Here is a 19,655-nt window from a genome sequence, read left to right on the forward strand (position 1 = left end):
TGTGGTTTTCAGAAACAGCTTAGGAAACAAAAATTAAATACCAGCTCAGGTAACCCTTTGATAATAGGATAGATATCCCTAAAATCCAGCAGGCAGACTTCCCAAACACATATTGCTGAAAATTTAAATAGAGCCTAAAAAGCAGTTCTTTAATTGAGAAGTGCCCTCAAAGTATAAAGTGGAAATAATGAGGGAGAAATCACAACAGAAACATTCCGCTAAAATTTCTGAACTAAGTATGTGAGAAAGATCCCCAAAGTTTCCATGGGGCAACCTACCAGAAAAGAAGTAGGAATCAGATTAACCTCAGACTTCTCAGCTACAAATCTAGTTTCCAAAAAACAGTGTTATAATTTTCTGCTACCAAGTGGCTTGAAACTGAGGATTCTAAGTAATTTAAGAATGAGGGGGAAAATACTTTCAGAAATCCAAGACCACGTTTCCAAATTACAGGGCGTTTTGAAAGAATTAGTCAAAAATACATTCTACTAAAATATATACTTTACCAAAAATAGTTCAGTCTGCATGGAAAAATGTATAGAAAATACATGTACAAATATGAGGAATGTATACAGATAAAATATTAGAGGATTAGAAAATAATCAAAATTGGCATGCTTCATACATTTGATTAAAAATAAAGAGTTTAGTTCAGTAAGGACTTCTGGCTAAGATGGAGGCATAGGTAGACACACTGTGCCTCCTCGCACAACCAAGATAGAGACAAAAACATTTTAGAAAAAGAATAACAACCAGAACTGACAGAAAATTGATCTGAATGGAAGTTGGACAACCGAGAAGTTGAAATAGATCCGCTTATCCAGACCGGTACGAGGGGCGGAGTTGGGCAGCCGCCCGGGTGGGGGGTGGAGAGCAGAGAGCGTTGGGACCAGGTGCGTAAGGCACCTGGGGCATGCAAGACCGCGGCGGGTGGACCGTGGGCACCCAAGCAGCAGCGGGCAGACCCCGGCCAAGGGTGGCCAACAGCAGGCCCAGCGAGGCAGCGATTGTGAGGCAAGGCCCTGCGTGCAACCCAGGGTCCCTGCGCTGGGAAACAGAGCCTGGGACGCTGATGGAAAACCCCTGTGGGGGTGGAGAGAGAGACTCCTGGCCTCACAGGAGAGGTCCTTGGAGGGTCCCTCGGGGTGCACAAGCCCACCCACACGGGGGTTGGCACCAGAGAGGCCCAGTTTGCTCGGGGGAATTGGCGGAAGGGACTGAGGTTCCACAGAGAGCGGAGCAAGGGACCATTGTTCGCTCACAGACCCCGCCCTCACATACAGCGTCACAACCCAGCGACTGGGGTGCCCGGCCCTGGTGAACGCCTAAGGCTCCGCCCCTCGTTCCTTACAGGCTCCACCAGACCAAAGTGGGGACGGGTGGGGGTGGACGACGGAGATGGCTCAAACAGAATTGGAAGCCCCGCAACCAGTTTTTTAAGCGACTGAGAGATAGCCAACCTATCAGATGCACAGTTCAAAGCACTGGTGATCAGGATGCTCACAGAATTGGTTGATTTTGGTCGCAAATTAGATGAACAAGTGAAAGCTACAATAAGTGAAATGAAGAAAAATGCACAGGGAACCAATAGTGATGGAGTGAAAGCTCGGTCTCACACCAATGGAGTGGACCAGAAGGAAGGAAAAAACATACAACTGGAAAAGAATGAAGAACTAAGAATCCAAAAACACGAGGAGAGGCTTAGGAGCCTCCAGGACATCTTTAAATGATCCAACATCCGAATTATAGGGGTATCAGAAGGAGAAGAGGAAGAGCAACCAGTGGAAAACTTATTTGAACAAATAATAAAGGAGAACTTCCCCAATCTGGCAAAGGAAACAGACTTCCAGGAAGTCCAGGAGGCTCAGAGAGTCCCAAAGAACTTGGACCCAAGAAGAAGCACACCAAGACACATCATAATTACATTAGCCAAGGTAAAAATGAAGGAGAGAATCCTAGAAGCAGCAAGAGATAAGGAGACCGTAACCTACAAAGGAGTACCCATCAGACTGTCAGCTGATTTTCAGAAGAGACCTTGCAGGTAAGAAGGGGCTGGAAAGAAATATTCCAAGTCATGAAAGGCAAAGACCTATATCCAAGATGACTCTATCCAGCAAAGGTTTCATTTAGCATGGAAGGGCAGATAAAGTGCTTTTCAGAAGGTCAAGTTAAAGGAGTTCATCATCACCAAGCCCTTATTTTATGAAATGTTAAAGGGACTTATCTAAGAAAAAAGATAAAAAAAACATGTACAGTAAAAGGACAGCAAACTCACAATTATTAATAACCACAGCTAAAACAAAAACCAAAAGCAAACTAAGCCAACAACTAGAACAGGAACAGAACCACAGAAATGGAGATCACATGGAGGGTTAGTAACGGGAGTGGGAGGAGGAGAGAGGGGAAAAGGTACGGAGAATAAGTAGCATAGATGGTAGGTAGAAAATAGGAGGAGGGCAAGAATGGTATGGGAAATGTAGACGCTAAGAACTTATGACACATGGACATGAACTAAAGGGCGGGGGATGTGGGTGGGAGGGGGTGTGCAGGGTGGAGGGGAATGAAAGGGGGAAATGGGACAACTGTAACAGCATAATCAATAAAATATATTTAAAAAATAAAGAGTTTAGCAAGAAAGACGGTATAAGATCAAATCTATAAAATAGTTCCCCAAATTAACCACAAACATAAAACCCACTTTTAACAACCAAAGTACTGAACAAGTTGTATAAGAGAAAATTTAAAATTTTCTTTACAGAGAAGATTAAACACTTGCGTGAAAGGCATCTTGTGGGTAAGCCGACAGAGCCGTGGGGAGGAAGAGAGGCGATACATGGCATGAGCGGCGGCCGGGAGGAGGAGGAGGAGGAGGGTGGACTCGGGAAACCGGGCTGTCTTGCTGGGGAGGAAAGGGATGAGGGAGCCTTGAGTCTCAGCAAACAGAGAAAACCAGTCAGTTCCAGGTGGGCTAAGTGTTCAACGTGTGAAAAAATCCTTAAAACTTTTAGAAGAACATATGGGAGATGATTTTTATGACATTAAAGTAGGAACGGATTTTTTAAATAAGACATAAAAACCATGAAGTACAAAAGAGTGATCAATTTAGCTACATTAAAATTAATAGCTTTTTTCAAAGGACACCGTAAAGGGAGGGGAAGACACACCAGAAATTAGATTTTATGTATTTTATTAAGATACTAAAACATGTACCTGAAAACAGTAATGTGTATAAAGATTAACTCTGAAAAAATGAACGCAGGGGAGAAGAGGTGCAAGACATTAGAAGGGAATTTGGAAAGGAGGTATCAAGAATGGTGGTGACTACATGTGTAAACTTCATTGGTAGCCGGGGAAATGCAAAATAAAACTGTAGTGAGACACTTCTATATTAATCAGACGGGAAAATTTGAGAAATCTGGCAAGAATTGGTGCTACACACTGCTGATAGGAAAATAAGTTTTAGCCATTTTGAGAAATAATTTAACAAATTAAAAGTTAAATACATGTTCACACTGTGATTTGTCAGTTTCACTCATGAATATAACAAATTCCTGCTAATATGTATCAGGATGCCTCTTTTAGAACATGTATTGAGTTATTTTGCACAATGATAATACAGAGTAATAATGAATGAACTACATTCATTAGTTTATTAGCTAGATTTAATAACAGATTATTGTAATAAAGTGTCGTCGAAGTGTATATGTGGTGTAATACAACTTTTATAAAGCTCAGGAACTAGCAAAACTAGTACTGTTTAGGGAGAGATATATATGGGAAGTGGGGTTCTGTCTTAGTTGGGGAATAATAAACCCAAAATTCAACATGGGTTGGTAACCTGAGGCGGGAAAGAAATAGGAAGGAAGGTTTGGCGAGTGACAAAACCAGGAGCTAACAGTTCATGGGCGTTCATTCTGTTACTGTAAAACAAAGGGCACAGATGTCACATACACAGAGCGCTGGGCACAAGTAGCTGTACAGCTGTGGGTATGCGAAAGCTTGCTCTTGCACTTTTGTTGTGTTACTTATTTGTATTACAACTGTACTTTCGCCCACCCCTTGTGTTCCTTTGTACTTGTTGAACAGAACGTAAGATAAGACAAACCAGTGGATTGGAAGAGGTGGGAGTGAGCTCTGTTCCTGACGAGAGCCGGCCAGGCTGTGCTGAGCCGGTGCTGCCGCCGGGACAGACTGGACACAGCCGGACACGCTGGTTTTAGAAGGCAGTGCGAGCGCAGCCGAGAGCCGCCGAGCAGTGGGAGTTGGCAGGGCGGGGGTTGCCAAGAGGAGGGAGATGGGGCTTGAGGCCGGTGCTGTGGTGGTCTTTTGGAGACGCGGGGTGGTCGACTCGGAGCCTGAAGGAGGCGCTCGTCGCTGTGGCAGCGGGAAGGGGAAGATGGGACCGGGAGCCCGGTGAAGAGCAGAGCCCTGGCCACCAGCCCGAACCTCGGGTGGGTCGCGTGTGCGGGCGAGCCTTCTGGACCTCTGCGCTGTCCGTCCTGCTGCTGGAGCGTCTGGGGGGCGGGGGAGGGGGGCTACTTGATCCCTGTTTTGGAGGCTGCCTCTGGAAATGGTCTGTGTGACTGGGGGGTGAAAAGGGGACCCCCAGGCTGCCAAGGCTGGGTTCAGCCTTTTTGTCACCCTAATTTAATTTCCTGGCTACACTGTAAACTCGTATCTTTCATTAGCTGCAGTTTATCACTTCAGGGTTCTTCTGTGATTGTGCTGATTAAAAAAAAACCTTTTGGCAGGTGTGTTTCCTTTTCGCACTCGTATGGAGATGTGAGCCCTCTAGTTCCGTCAGTGTTCTGCTGTGTGTCTTGAGGCTTTGCGGATTTCCCCGGGGTCTGGTTCTGTTGGGCCCCTTTCGTTTTCTGGCCCTGTGACTGTGTGGGTGTGTGGCCATTCTGGTGGGGTTAGTGACCAAGTATTAATGCATGTTTTCTGTTCTCTTCAACTGCACACCTTTTACTTTTCCCCTGCTTAAGGTTTGTGTGAATACCTTTGCCTTTGTTTAAGAAGCACACTTTCTGGCTTCATTAACTTTTATCCTTGACCTTGCCTGCCACCTTCAATAATTGAGTCAGTCTCAAAACGGATATTACGGGAGTGTACGTAGGCCGGGCCAACCTCCGCCCTAGGAAGACCCCCTGGGTGAGGATAAGGACTGAACATTGGCGGTGGGGGACACACCTCTTGGCCTTCTTGAGTGACAGGGGTTCAGGAGGTTTTTTCTTATTTGTAGTAACTGTCACTTCGGAAGATACAGTTTCATTCATTCACTGAAAACTAAACCTGAGCATTTATGTTCACATTTTAAAGGTCTTAATTTTGTTTAGCTTCCAGGAAAGAAGACAACTAAGCTTTGGGTTCCAGATGAAGAAGTTTCTCCTGAGACAATGGTTAAGGTGAGTAATAGGCATGGGTTTATTGATTTCAGGATATTTGATGTGTCCTTAATGTAGGTGTTAGCATTTCTGTTCCTGTTATAGGGGTGGCTGTTACGTCATTCACGCATTTATGTTCGTTCTGCGGCATTGGCCCGGGCCCTGGGCAATGTGAGACGGCAGTGAGAAGCCCTGGGCCTGGGGGCAGCCGCCCGAGATCTGATCTGTGAGACGGGAGTGTGAGAACCGCTCCCCGCTGCCGCTGCTGCTTAGATACCCCCTTTGAGGGGCAGAAGGCAGCGGTGGTGTCCTCAGGTGTGTTCTCCTGCTCAGTAAAGGTGACTGTGCAGGTTTGAAGACTATTTATTTTTCCCACAGGATTTGATAAAACTTAGTGTTTTGACTTTTTTCAAAAATTCAGCCTGGCTCCTTGACTGAGGAGTTCATCATAAAAGACCACTGGTCACCAGTGTGGAGAGGGTTGGTTTACTGAAACCACTGACCGTCTGTCATTTCAGACTCACCTCCGTCCACTGCCCAGAGTGTGCAGGCGGGGAACGGGTGTGCACCGTCGTCTTTGTAGTCCTAATTTCTTCTAGGTAGTGCAAGGGGTATATTTCACGTTATTTGAACAGCCTTACCGCGTTATTTTGGCTTCAGGTCCATTGTGTACGTGGACACTGTTTGTGAAGGCCTGTACAGCAGTTCTTCCTTTAACACTAAGTGGTGCCTGACCCTTGCGGTTCCAGTGCAGACCTGTGTTCTCAGCTCTGCTCGGAAGCAGCAGTTCGGTCCAGGCAGGCCGCACTGGCTGGAGGGCAGGCCCCTGCACACAAGTCGGTTCCGACCAGATGGCCCCAGAGAGGGATGTTCAGGGCATCTGACACGCGGCCGCTGGCCAAGACCCACTGAGCCCTGCGCCTTGGAGCTGCGGAAGGCTGAGCTAGCACGGGAAGAGAAGGGCACAGCGGTGCTCAGGCTCTCGGTCGCTGCAGCCTGCAGTGCGAAGGGGCGGGGTGCCGTGTTTCGGACACACAGGGCCGAGTGCGGTTCGCAGTTCGCAGGCTGGCTCGTCTGCCCAGGGCGGCTAGCAGGGTTTCACAGGGTCTCTGAAGGGCAGAGCGGGGGTCGGGGGGAGTGTTTTACAGAAGTAGGAAGAGCAGTCTTTCATTAAGTTATTTGTCACTGACCTGGGGGGTGAGGTGTGTTCAATGGAAAACATTCAAAGTTACCTTTCTACATGCAAAAAATAGTAAGTTTTTCCTTTCCTCCTTTTTTAAAGGCATCCATTAAAAATTCCTTTTTCATTTTTTTAAGCTTGATACAGAATTTCTTTGAATAGTAGCAATGTTTCATTTGTCTTTGTCTGTTGAATAGATTCAGGCTATTAAAATGATGGTTCGGTGGCTGCTGGGCATGAAGAACAATCACAGTAAATCGGGAACCTCCACCTTGCGGCTGCTGACGACCATCCTGCACAGCGACGGGGACCTGACGGAGCAGGGCAGGATCAGGTGCGGCCGGGGGCGCGGCGGCTGCTGCGGGGCTCGGCCTCCCGGCCCCACGGCGGGCGGCGGCCGGAGCGCTCCTCTTCAGCAAACGCTGGTCTTGCTCTGCGGGGATTCGTGCGCTTATGTCTCCCAGAGCGCTCTGTGCGGTGGTGCCTGCGTCCCCGGGGCTGCTGCACGCTGTGATGATTCTGAACAGTGCCTGGCTGCTGTCTTAGTGTCTAATGCGAAGAAGTCAGTGTGCGAATGAGCAACTGATGTTTTATTTTCTTGTGCGTTGATGTCTAAAGGATAAAACCAAACTGCACAGAAAACAACTTACTGAATCTGCTTCCAGAAGCGTAAATACTCACAAGACTTTTAAATGCACTTGATGTAAATCATTTAAAATATATCCGTTTTGTTTGTTCTGATTTGTTTAAAAGGTGGAGTATAGCATAGAGGTTGGAAACACAGCCTCTGGAGCCCGGGCTCAAGTTCCGCATCCTCCCTAGCACGGGGACCTTGACCGAGTCACTGTCCCCAGGCTGTCCCACGGGGTCCTCGCAGGCAGTGATTGTGATGAAGTAACAGTCACTTGTGCGTCTGAGGTGCCTGTGGCGCTGCCCAGCACGCAGGAGTTGGAAGTGCTGGTGGTGGCAGTGGTCCCTGCGGCAAGGGTAGCTCAGATTTAGACAGTCGTGTCCGGGAAACACAGGTGTCACTGATTGACTCTCTTTGGTAATGAACATGAGAGAATAGCCTTTCCCCTCATGATATATCTAGCTGAAAGACTTCCGTGACAGAGGATAAACACGCGACAGCCAGCCACTTTCTCTCTTTCCGTCTTCGTTGTCAGCCTCCTTAGGTTCTGCTCATGCTGCCCTTTTTGCATAGACTGTTCAGAGTAGCACGTTTTATCAAGCAAAGCAAATAAAAACAAAACTTGGTCAGGCATTCCACATGTACAACTCACTTATGTAGCCTCTTTCTGTCTAATTAGTTGTCTTCACCTCCCTACTCTTATAATTTATATATGCCTGTGTTCAGGATCTACCTAATAGGAAAATTTCCCTTAGAATTAATCCATTTTTGTCTCTTAAATGGGTTACATTGTTCATGTGCACATTTGGATCTGATCTCATGTGTTTGTATTCGTGGTATTCTTTAACAAAGTCACATGTGTTCTCAGATTCTGCAGCTGTATGTGAATTACATTGGTTGCACCATACCTGGTCTTCAAAACCGTAGTTGTAAAACAGTTATAGTTAGCTACTGCTCTTTATGCGAAATAAAACCCAAAGAGAAAAAGGCTTCCCTCCAGCAGTGGCGGAGTGGCTTACCGCGGAACAGCTCACGGGCTGTTGCTGGATGAGCTGAAAGTGCCCCTGGGGCGTGGAAGTTCAGAACGTCATTTGTCTTAGAAGTTCCTTTTGTAAAATAATGGTTTGTTTTTCTATCACAGCTGATACACAATACTATACTAGTTTCGGGTATACAAGTCAGTGATCAGACCTCTATATAACTTGGGAGGTTTTATTTTCGGGGAGGACTGGAGGCAGCCACCAACCACCAGGGACGACCAGCTGTGCCGGGGCCGACCCCGCAGAGCAGACTGGCTTCAGCAGGGCTCCGATGCCACCGCGTCTGCCCTGGGCGTGCCGCTCCTCTAGGTGGTTGAGGGGCCTTTGGCTTGGTCTGAAGCTGTCCTCGGGGATTGCTGACTCTGGGACTTGCAAGCAGAAGTCAGCTACTGCCTGTGCTCTGTCCCGGGCCAGGGGCTGTGGAGCGACCTGCAGAGGGCTGCTCCTTGTGCTGGGCCTGGAGGGGCCCAGGAGAGGCCACGGTGCAAATTAAGACCAGTTGCCTGGGGCCACTTACCAAGAATCACAGGGCCTGCCGAGGCCAGATGCTGCTTGTTTGAGAGATTTTAGGAAAACAGGCAGCATGGGCTAAGACAGGCCGTTTGTACGGAAAAGCCGCTGGAAATGGCTTGGGTGGGCCCGCACGGTGGGTGGGGCAGAGTCTCAGGGAATCACTGCGCCAAACGGCGTGAGCCACATTGAGGGAGACTGAGATGCGGCGCTGCCCGCTGGCTGGGGGAGCTGGGGGCTCAGCAGAGGCACATAGACCTCTGCTGGCTCCTCCTTCTGGGAGAAAGCAGTCCCTCTGGCCCTTGCCCATGCACCAGACAATTCCTTTCCTCTCCGTGTGTTCCTGGCACCCTCCAATCTGCTGCCCTGGTGCCGGAGCCCACGGCGAGTGACTCTGAGTTCGGCCTTGCTCCGGCCCTCCGAGCTGAACGGCTTGGGCTCCGGAGTCCTTCATCTCGCTCAGCCACCGTCCCCTGCTGGTTTTCCCAGGCAGGCAAGACTGGGACGTCCCTTCCCAGCATTGAAACCCTGGGCTGGGGAGCCTGGTGTGGGCTGGGATGCCTCACTCCTGGGCGGGTCGGGGGGTGCTGTGCAGCTGGGCTCGCCCTCCTGATTTTCAGCCGCCACACGGGGGTGTGGGGCCAGCCTGTTCCACATCTCCCCCCTCCTGTCTGTCATGTGGCTCGCTCTTTATGTTCTTAGTCAGGGGACATCTGTTCGGCTAGATTTCAGGCGGTTCTCAACGGTGGTGGGTCTGTAGTTGAGTTGGAGTTTCGACCTGGTTGTGGGAGGAAGCTAGAACCTCCTCTGCCTGCTCCGCCATCTTTACTGGAAGCCTCAGAACCTCACTAATGTTGTCTTTCATTCAGTCGATATTTGTGCATTATCTTAGAGAAACAGAAGAAGGGTCTTAAACCAGCTATATCGTTACATTTTGGAGGATTAAGTTATAACTTTCCCTTCTCAGATTAGTCCAAGATCTCTACTTCATCTAGCATATCTCACTGTGTTAGGAAGGGGTTGTTTAGGTGTATTTACTAGTCAAGAATTTACTGCTCTTTGAAATGTGTCCCATTCAGAAGAAGTATTTTTTTCTTAAACTTAAAAGGAGCCTCTTTGTAATGTTTGAAAAGTTGAATTCTATTTAAAAATTGTAAATGTTTTATCCACTACCCTTGCTTTCATTCTGCTTCTTTTGTACTTAGCACGGTAGTTGTAGTTGGCTGATGAGCATGTTAGGGCATTTTTATGCCTAATTTGCAAGTAAACATGTATCCAAAATAATCCATATGGAATGCTAAACATCTAACAAACAACTAAACATACAAATACATTTTTTTCTAGGCTTGGCTACAACCTGGTTTGCTGAGATGAGAGAATTAAATGACTTCAGCATACACCAATACTTTTCAGCTTTTTTCATCTCATGACATGCATAAACTAGTTACTAAAATTCTGTGACAACCAAAAAAATATATTTTTTGCCAGTGTGACCACAAAAGTAGGCAAATTTTGATTCCTTCACACTGGACAGCTGTTGTTGGGTTGGCTGTTCTCGTTTTTTATTTGACAATCGAAGGGAAAAGAGGCCCATGCCCCTGGCTAAATACTCAGGGACTGCATGCTTGAAGGTCGCTAGCACAGACTTTAAGTTCAAGAGAAGTATTTCGTAGTATTGGATACCATCTTAAATATAATACAGTGTTCAGTATCACCAAACTGTTCACTACCTTTCTTTTGGTCAAATGCAGTCTACGAAGCAGGAGTGTTCTTGTGCACACGGTTAGAATCTGACTGACATTCCTTCTTGTGTGTGTTGCAGCAAACCAGACATGTCCCGCCTGAGGCTGGCTGCGGGGAGCGCCATTGTGAAGCTGGCCCAGGAGCCCTGTTACCACGAGATCATCACGCTGGAGCAGTACCAGCTCTGCGCGCTGGCCATCAACGTAAGGAGACTGGCTGTGGAGCACAGGGGTGGCTTCAGGTGGTCTTTGGCTTAAAAAGTCCACTGTGCTACACAGATAAAAAATCCTGAGTGTTTATGTTTCCTTTGAAAAACTAATGCATGAGAAACGTTTCAGAGTTCTAAAACGATAATTTGAGTTTGAGGTTGCTAACGTAGTACAGTCGATTCTTGCTATTTGCGCTGGTTCCAAAAAGTCATCCCAAGCACTGAACTCAGAACCGCGAGCCACTGCTCGTGGGGGAGGCACAGGGCGGTCCTGTGCGCCTGCAGCCACAGCCCTGTTCCCAGCCAGCCGGTGCGCGGCCTCCGTTTGCGTGGGTCTGTTGGAAGCCGCCTTGTTGTGCGGCCGTGCATTCGCTCGAGCTGGCGGCCCACGGCGCCGTCGCGCAGGCCCGAAGGAGGCCGTCGGACGCACGCGTTGCCCCGCGAGGCACAGCCCGGCCTCCTTGCCGTCAGGAAGAGGAATCAGAGTTTCAGCGCTGTGCTTGGGAGCTAGTTTAAACAACAGTCACCAGAAAAAGGGCAAAAATAAAAACGTGGCACTGAGTAGACCACCAGAGGACACGTGTTTGTGGGAGCCGACACGAGGAGGTGGAGCGAGGCCTGGTTCGGCCGCCGCTGAAGGTGTGTAGGCAGCTCCCCTTTTCGCTGCTCAGCGCGTTGCCTGGGAAGAGCATGGTGGTGTTGCTTTGGGTCCCAGATAGATTCGGTGGGGGTTGAGCTCACAGATGCAGCACGTGTGAGTCATGAGGCTTGACTGTACTTCATTTTTAAAAGGAAGAAAAAATGCAGGAATTTACAGTTTTATAAGGACATGGTCTAGGTTAATTTCAGGTCCTAAGCATTCTGTATTAGTCAGTTAAAATTTCTAGTTATTAAAAGTGATGTTAATGGATTTATGAGGTGGGGCCCCCAAAAAAGGGGTTACGTTCTGGAGGGCAGGCCCCTTGTCATACAGGCTTTCCCCACCTGTTGAGTGTCCTAGGACCCCGTGTGTATCAGCGGTATCGTTGCCAGAGGCTGCGTTCTGCTTCAGTGAATGTTTTTGAAGACTTTCCCTGCATTTGCCCGTTTCGCAATGGGTGATTAACAGCACACCTACCCACAGAATGCTGAGTGTTCAGCAGTTTTTGACCAAAAAAAAAAAAAAAACAAAAACCCAGCGTGACCCCCCTGCCCCACCCTCCCTATTCACCAGAGATCTTACCCCCAGCAACTTTTTTTGTTTCCCCAAATGAAAAAAGTTCTCAAAGGGAAAGGTTTTCCTTGAGGAAGGGGTGAAACAAAAAACAGCAGAAGCACTAAAAAGCATCCAAATTGATCAGTTTAAAACTGTTCTGAGCAGTGGGGAAAAACATCTCGGTAGGTGCACTGCTGCAAGGTGCCTGAGGTTTCAGTGTGTTAGAATGAATACATGGTTCTTTATAAATAAATTCCAGGGATGTTTCGGGTTCCCCCTCATATAGTCTAGTCTTACGGATTCCATATTGTAGTAACATAATGTTTGAATGGTAATATATCACTTGAGAAGTTTTTGGTGCCATTTGAGAAAGTTAAAGGACTTCCGTAACAGTAGAACTGGTATTCCAATACTAGTTTTTCATCCATAATTTAGTTATTTTACACTTAGTTTTGCTGTTCTTTTTCAAACAGTCTTATCTATAAGAATTTGGCGTTTACTTCAGGAATTACTGTAATTATTTTCCACTTCCCCTTTTTCTATTGCTTATTTTTAAATTGCAGCTTATGTTTTAATTATAATCGTTTCCTCAGTGTCTGGTGCTTTAGTCTGTGGGTTATTGCAGATCCTTTATAATTTGTTTTAGCTTTGGTGTCATTACTCAGGTATCAGACTAAACCAATGAGATTTTGAGAATCCCTTAATTTTCTGATTTAGTCTTCCCCATTTAATTTTGGAGATTATCTTGTTTTTCAAGAAAGTGAAAATTCTTTAAAAATATATATTAAATTTCCTAGGAGAAACAAATCTATGTAACTGTTTTTTTTAAATTGGTAGTACTTGTAATTTGTTGATTTATCAGGTTCTTGGTCTTAAATTTCAGTATCGAAGTAGAAATAAATTTAAAAACCAAGAAATTATGGGGACGTGTTAAAAGAGGGGCTATTCCGAGTGTAACAAGTATTGCAAACCATGTCAAATGTCCACCGCGTGAGAAAATCCTTCGTTCATGTTAGCTCCCAGAGACTTCCTTCCCGGCACAGTCTGGGATGCACAGCACTGCCTCGTCACGGGTTCCGGCAGGGCGGTTCTGACTACCCCGGCTACACGTTTGCTCTGGGATTCTGTTGACTGGGGAGCATGTGTTAAGGGTCAGATTTCATTATTAGTACATAGTAACAATTCACAAACGTAGGAGGTTACCTTACCTTCTTCTAAACTAAACTTTTTCCTAACCCTCGGAACCACATGCCCCTCTTCCTTTTGAACTTGCAGACCTCAGACAAAGAGGAACCCTTGTCCCTCTTACCTCTCATCACTGCTCATCTGCCTTCAGTGTTTTCCAGATGCCGCACTAGCCCCAAAGCCGGTGACGTCGGTCTTCACTGTGCATGTCCTTCCTGCATCATTGCACACAGCTCGGCTCTTCCTTCTTGAGTCTCCCTTCGGCTTCCATCTCCTGGTTCTTGTTGCGCCGGATTTCCTTACAGGCGACTGGGAACCTCCTTTTGCCACCCCCCCACCCCCCACTCCCCACTCTCCTTGGGCCGTCTCAGTTTCTAGGTCCAAGATTCCTGCACTGCCACTTCCACTGCCAAAGAGAATGTTCAGACTCCATGTTCTGTGAATGTAGGACTGAGTTCGTGCTTCACCCAAACCTGTTCTTTCCTGACATGCAGAGTCTCGACAAACCTTCAATAAATCTGAATGGCTTTTCTTAGACCTACAAGCATGATTTGTATTTGACTGTTCGCTAGTCTTTGTATCTCATAGTGAAAGTACAGCTAATTCTGTCCTGATCTCTACTGTATCTTATTTATTCATACTTCTTAACCATTCTCATTGCTGTAACCATCATTAGCTCTCACCTAGATTATTGTGAGACTCTTACTGGCTAACTTCTCTGTCATGGTTTTTGATCATGATATTCCCCATTCACAAATATTTGGGGCCTTATATTCATAAAAAAACTGCATGTATTGTACAAGCTGCCATTCAAGTTCTTCTCATATTTGGACTCAAATACACATTTAAAAACCTCGTTCCGCACACATTACCCTTCACCTGCCCTCATTTCAGTGAGGTGGAACATTTCTTTAACGTGCCTATAATTTGCTGCCTCTGGTTTCCTTCTCACCCGCTATTTCTACACATGCACGTCACCCTTGCTTCCTGCTAGTCAAGAGTCAGACAGTCTCCTCCACGAAGCGCTTCTCGCACTCACAGCTGCACTCCTGACCCTGGTGGTGTGACCTGCTGTCCCAGTCCTGCGAGTCCGTTGCCACAGGCACCTGTGGCTTGTTGCTCTTGCTTGCCTTGACCTTGCTTCGAGCTCCTTCGAGGCAGTCTTTTATTCTGTTAACTTCTAGAGACTTCCACCTAGCTCTCATATAGGCCCTCGTTATGTACTTGAATAGAAATAAATCTGGAGGAGGAGAAGTCAGTAATAAGAATCTTACCGTTTAATAATTACTAAGCTAGTTTAGAATTTGGATGCTGCTGAGAAAAACCTACGTGCTGCTCTGTGCTGCATGTTGTTGTAGGCGCCGTAAATACAAAAGTGAGTCGGTCGCGACTGCGGCCCTCCGGAACAGAGCCTCCTAGGAACACGGGGAGTGCGCCGTGTTCACAGCACGGGGCAGTGCACGGAGCGGCTGAGCCGCTCACGAGGCGCTGGAGGGAGGTGGTTCTGACAGTGGTGTGCACCAGAAAAGGCCACCGAAAGCAAATTTTCTTAACATGCAGACTACTTAAGATGAAGACTTCATTCATAGCCTGTAGTGAATAAAAGGTTCGTATTGAACTTTCTACTGGGGGAAAATATATTTTGTGGTATTAAACCCTCGTTTTTTAAAATTTTGAACCAATTACTGGTCATAACCGTAACTGTGAAATATCAACTACTTGCTTTTTTGAGAGTGTTTTTGGTGAATTAAAGTTGTGTTATAGTATCCTTCACATTTAACTTTTATAACATAGTGAAAAGGATCTTTTCAAAAAACAAACATTGGAAGACCCCCTCAGTTCCCAGGAGCGCGTCTTTCGATCTTCACTCAGGTGGTTGAGTCTCTTTCGATGCCCCTTCCGTGTCATCATGTGCATCAGATTTCTCAGCTTTCCTCGTTAGTGCTGTCAGTTTCCTTGCATGTGATTGATAGCTCTGCTCTAATGTCACTTCAGTGACTTTTTAGAGCCACACTGCTTTTGCCATGGGGTTCCCAAACCGGCTTTGCCCTTCATTTGCGTTGGGTTGTTGGATTCCACATGATTAGTGAGAGTGACCGAACCGTGGTCTTGCTAGGAAATGCATCTAAGTCGGGGGAGGGGTGTTTGGAGATTTATTTTAATGAGTGGTCTATTCACTTGTGAATGTATTTTGATATGCTGATTTATACAAGTTGTAATTCGGTATTTTCATAATAAGTAACTGATCGTGAAGGGCCTGCCCTGTGGGAGTGATACTGCGGAAGGAATGTGTTCACTGTAACTTCGTTTCATTGGGTGTGAGGGTGGATGACAGTGTTTATGTGACAGCTAGACTACCTTTTTAAAAGGAGGTGTTAGCGTGAGAAACTAGAGTTTAAATTAAATGAAAAGATGCACAAGATAAAATAAAGATTTGAAGATAAGGGCGGGGTGTTATGGCCTACCCCATGACAAAAGGAACTTTCTAGGAACAGTGGTGTAGGTAAAGCTGCAAAACTAGGAAACACTCCATACCCTGTGTCGTTGGGTGGAGGGTAAGCTACCATTATAAAGGTCTCTGTGGGTCTCACCAAGGACTCAAAAGTCGTGTCAAGCTTTCCCCTGACTTAGCAGAAGTTGTGATCGTCTGGGTACAGGATACTGTGCTTGGAGTTCCAAGGAACGGGCCGCGGGAGGTCAGCCAGACGTGACCCCGCCGTCTCAGTGCTGTGTCCTGACTGCCCCGCAGGGGGCGCACGGAGTACTGCGCGTGTGCGCAGGCGGGGGCAGGGCCCCGAGGGCGTCGTGGCCCCGTGGCGCCGGAGGCGGAGGGGGACTTGGCCACAAGGGCGGGGGCGGCTCAGGACGGGACGCCGGGGGGAAGCGGGTCCAGCGGTTCATCTCTTGAACGGAAGGAACTCGTTGTATCTGAAATTGATTCGTCACACTTGCGTCAAGAGTGAGTTTTCTGCTTTAAACGGCATTCAGTCCTTTCTGGCACTTGCCCGCGGTCGTTACTCGGCTCACGCCGCGGCAGTCTCGCGAGCCGCAGCAGCGGCTGTCGGGTCACCCGCGGGCCGTGGGCCGCAGCTGAAGCTGTTGCTCCGCGCCGCCACGTGGGTAACGTGTGGAACGACCGTGTCTCCGCAGGATGAATGCTACCAGGTGCGGCAGGTGTTCGCGCAGAAGCTCCACAAAGGCCTTTCCCGCTTGCGGCTCCCCCTGGAGTACATGGCCATCTGTGCCCTCTGCGCGAAGGACCCCGTGAAGGAGAGGCGCGCGCACGCGCGGCAGTGCCTGGTGAAGAACATCAACGTGCGCCGCGAGTACCTGAAGCAGCACGCCGCCGTCAGTGGTGAGCACGCGGTCGGGCGTCCTCCCCGGCCCTCCCCGGGCGAGCGCCTCGTCACTGCGCCTTGTCCGAGCCGGGGGCGCTGTTACATGAGTTTTACTGTTTCCAGTAGTAGCTGCACCTTTCGGTGGTTCGTTTTTTAAATGGAGACACGTGGGTGTCTGATTATCAGCCCGTCATGTCTCCTCGTGTGACAGACGAAAGGCCGAGGGAGTAAGCAGTGACTTGGGCGGGGGCGGGCGCCTCTCATAGGACAGGGATGAGCGTGCACCTGCGCGACGTCTGGGGCTGGTGCTCAGCTGCTGCAGGTGTTGTGTGGGCTGTGCGAGTGCTGTCTTAGTCTGCGTGCTTCCTCCCACGGCACCCCTGCGTCCTGTGCCTCTCCAGCTGCCCACTTGTTCACAGGGTTAACATGCCCAGTTATCCGGGCTGGAAAGTGGGCACTTCTCACACCTTTTCTCCCCGCCCCTCGGCCACCAGACCCTCGGACGCCTCTCCCCGGCAGTCCTGCACTGCTGTCTTTTCCTGGGGTTAGCGTGACACTCCTGACCTCCGCCCCGCCTGCAGCCAGGCCGCCCCACTGTCAGGGTTACCTTTGTCGGCCAGACGGGGTCCTACCCTGCCCCGCTGGAAATCTGGGTCGATTGTGTTTTGCCCACATAATCGAGGAGAAACTCGTTAACTGACCCTATTGAGCTTGCACTCAGCCTGAGTTTCAGGCTTCGTCTCTAGCCACTCTCTACTGTGAATCCTGTGCTCCTTGCACTCTGGATTGTGTGAGATTTGCACAGCCCGCTTTTTTCTCTGTCGCCAACACTGGGGAAGTTGCTTCCCATCCAGGCGGACAGATGAAACCGAGGAGCGTGGTGGGCCCTTCCGAACCCTTCACGCTGCGGGTGTGGTGCTGCCGCGGGTCACTGGGTGCTCTCCTCCCCTCGGCTCGGGGGGGTGGGTCTCTGCAGTCGGGTCCCGCCTGCGGCGTGTGTACGCACACTGCGTGAGCAAGACGAGCCTTGATTTTCTTATTTGGAAAATTGGTATAATTGTACTCATTTCTTATGGTAATGACGAGTACTGAAAAGTTACGTATATAAAGCACTTGGCACAAGGCATGGTCCAAAGGAGCAGTCAGTAGCTACTAACTATTTTTGTCGTGGGGTGCCTGCCACGTTGAAGGGTAGCTCTGCCCCGTGCTTTGTCATGAGGGCTTTGTCTAGTGTCGCTCGTCTTTATATTTAAGGTGGCAAGCCTGAAAAACTGTGGGCACTCAGTGAGTGTTTGGTAAGAGTTTAATTTGAATCTCACTGAATTTCGAACCTTGATGCTTTTTCTCCTCTACTGACCTTAACATGAGGGATATTACACACACACCATTCTCTTTGAATTCAGGAACAGAAGCAGAGCTTGGTGCCTGATTGACACATGCTGTTCTCCAGGGTAAACGTCTAGCTGAAAGGAATTGTACCGAGTATGAGTCCTAGTCTTTCTGAACAACCTTAATTAAACCAGTTAGTGTTCTAGTTCTGACCTTTAGCGGCATATTCTGTTGTCAGTTGAAAAGCAGAAATGTTTTAATTTAAAGAAAATGTTCCTTTGTTACTTAAAATGTCCTAGAAACTATTTATTTATGTTTGTTTTTTATATCTGTTCTGTTACAGATACTATCAAACACTTCTGCTTATTAAACCCTCTACTTCTTACTTTTGTGTCATACTGATGCCGAAAGATCCACTAGTTTTTGATTTTTCTCAGCAGCTCACAAGGGAGTGTTGAGCATAAGGTTGCTCATACTAACAAGAAAAATAGATCTTATGTTTCTTAGTCTCATAGTTTGTTTGGGTCACCTTTTCCCATATGCATTTGAGAACTGAAATAATAGTCTTTGTAGCCACAGCACATGATACATTTAGTAGGCACTTTGATGTTGGGTTTGATGGATGAACCAATAAACTGTTTAATTTATGGTATACTTTAGCACTGGGTATTTCAGTATATTTTTCTTCTAGTTGTAATGTAGAACTGTTGGGATGTAGGAAATACAGGATCAGAGAGAGAGAAAGAAAAAGATTCGGTTTTCTAACCTGGATGTTTTTGTTTTGTTTCTTTTTTTTCTTTTTTCAGAAAAATTATTGTCTCTTCTACCAGAGTATGTTGTTCCATATACAATTCACCTTTTGGCACATGACCCAGATTATGTCAAAGTACAGGATATTGAACAACTTAAAGATGTTAAAGAGTAAGACTTTTTCCATCCCACTTTCTTACTTTCCAGAAGTTTTTATTTTCTTTCCTGCTGACATGGAACCTCCGTTATTATTAGTTTATTAGATTTATTTTATTTTTTAGGAATTTAAGGTTTTTCCCTTTATTTGTTCTTTTATTTTTCTTCTTTCATACCATATCTTCATGTTTCATTTCTTACGTAATTTTTTAAAACTTAATTCTGTGTAACTACTGTGCATTGCTCTGCTTCCCTACCATTTCTTTATTGAAACAGTTTATTAAAAAGTTTCCATTACAGTTCTTGTCTTTTCCAACTTCTAAAACTCTGTAGATTTTCGCATGGGGTACAGGCATACTCTCCTTTTTCACACGGAAAGCACCTTTTTTTGCAGAAACTCTTCCGCCAGGAGGAAGAGAAAGTGGTCTGATTGGCCAGCCGGACAGCCAGGGCACACCCCCACGCACCGTGCCCGGGGGGGGGGGGGCTGTGCCGCGCCAGGGTGGCGGCAGCGGTGATTTTGTCCGAGGTGGCTGTGGAGAGGCCGGAGGGCCGTGAGCCTGGGCGGGGAGCCGCAGGTCACAGCGGTAGTCAGAGAACCTGCGCGGGGCCTGCGCCCGGCCGGGTGGGCGAGGGGACTTGGCAGGGCAAGGCTGTTACCCTCTTTTTGCCACAGCTCCTCTTTTTTAAAACAAGCAGTTCAGTTCTCCCCAAATGAGGCCTGTGTTAGAGTAATTATAACTGATGAAAACTTCTAGCAATTCCTCTTAGAGAACATTGGCTTTTGAAATAGACGAAACACTCTTTGGAGTTTGCTATATATTTTTGGCTCTATCTCTAACTTGCCCCAGTCTGTGAGAAAACCATGGCACAAGAATTTATTCTGTACCTGAGACCCTAAAGGGTTTTTTCCGCTTTAGAGTGCTGCTGTTCTGTCAGGGCCACACACACAAAGCACCTTTTTTCCTAAATAGAAGTTTTTGTAATTAACATTAAAGCTGAGC

At 47.4% G+C, this 19,655-nt stretch overlaps 1 protein-coding gene across 2 annotated transcripts in view; it reads left to right on the forward strand.

Annotated features, from left to right (window-relative positions):
• PDS5B (PDS5 cohesin associated factor B) overlaps positions 1-19,655 on the forward strand; it is a 138,209-nt gene that overhangs the window by 98,143 nt on the left and 20,411 nt on the right. For both annotated transcript variants that reach the window (XM_045839039.1, XM_045839040.1), the window contains exons 22-26: positions 5,339-5,407; positions 6,764-6,900; positions 10,570-10,693; positions 16,229-16,433; positions 18,552-18,666. In XM_045839039.1, the coding sequence (XP_045694995.1) occupies positions 5,339-5,407; positions 6,764-6,900; positions 10,570-10,693; positions 16,229-16,433; positions 18,552-18,666 (650 nt within the window). The remainder of the gene's footprint in view (positions 1-5,338; positions 5,408-6,763; positions 6,901-10,569; positions 10,694-16,228; positions 16,434-18,551; positions 18,667-19,655) is intronic.

The sequence above is a fragment of the Phyllostomus hastatus genome, unplaced genomic scaffold (genome assembly GCF_019186645.2).
Source record: "Phyllostomus hastatus isolate PE091 unplaced genomic scaffold, TTU_PhHast_1.1 phas_contig_29, whole genome shotgun sequence".
Classification (NCBI taxonomy): Eukaryota; Metazoa; Chordata; class Mammalia; order Chiroptera; family Phyllostomidae; genus Phyllostomus; species Phyllostomus hastatus.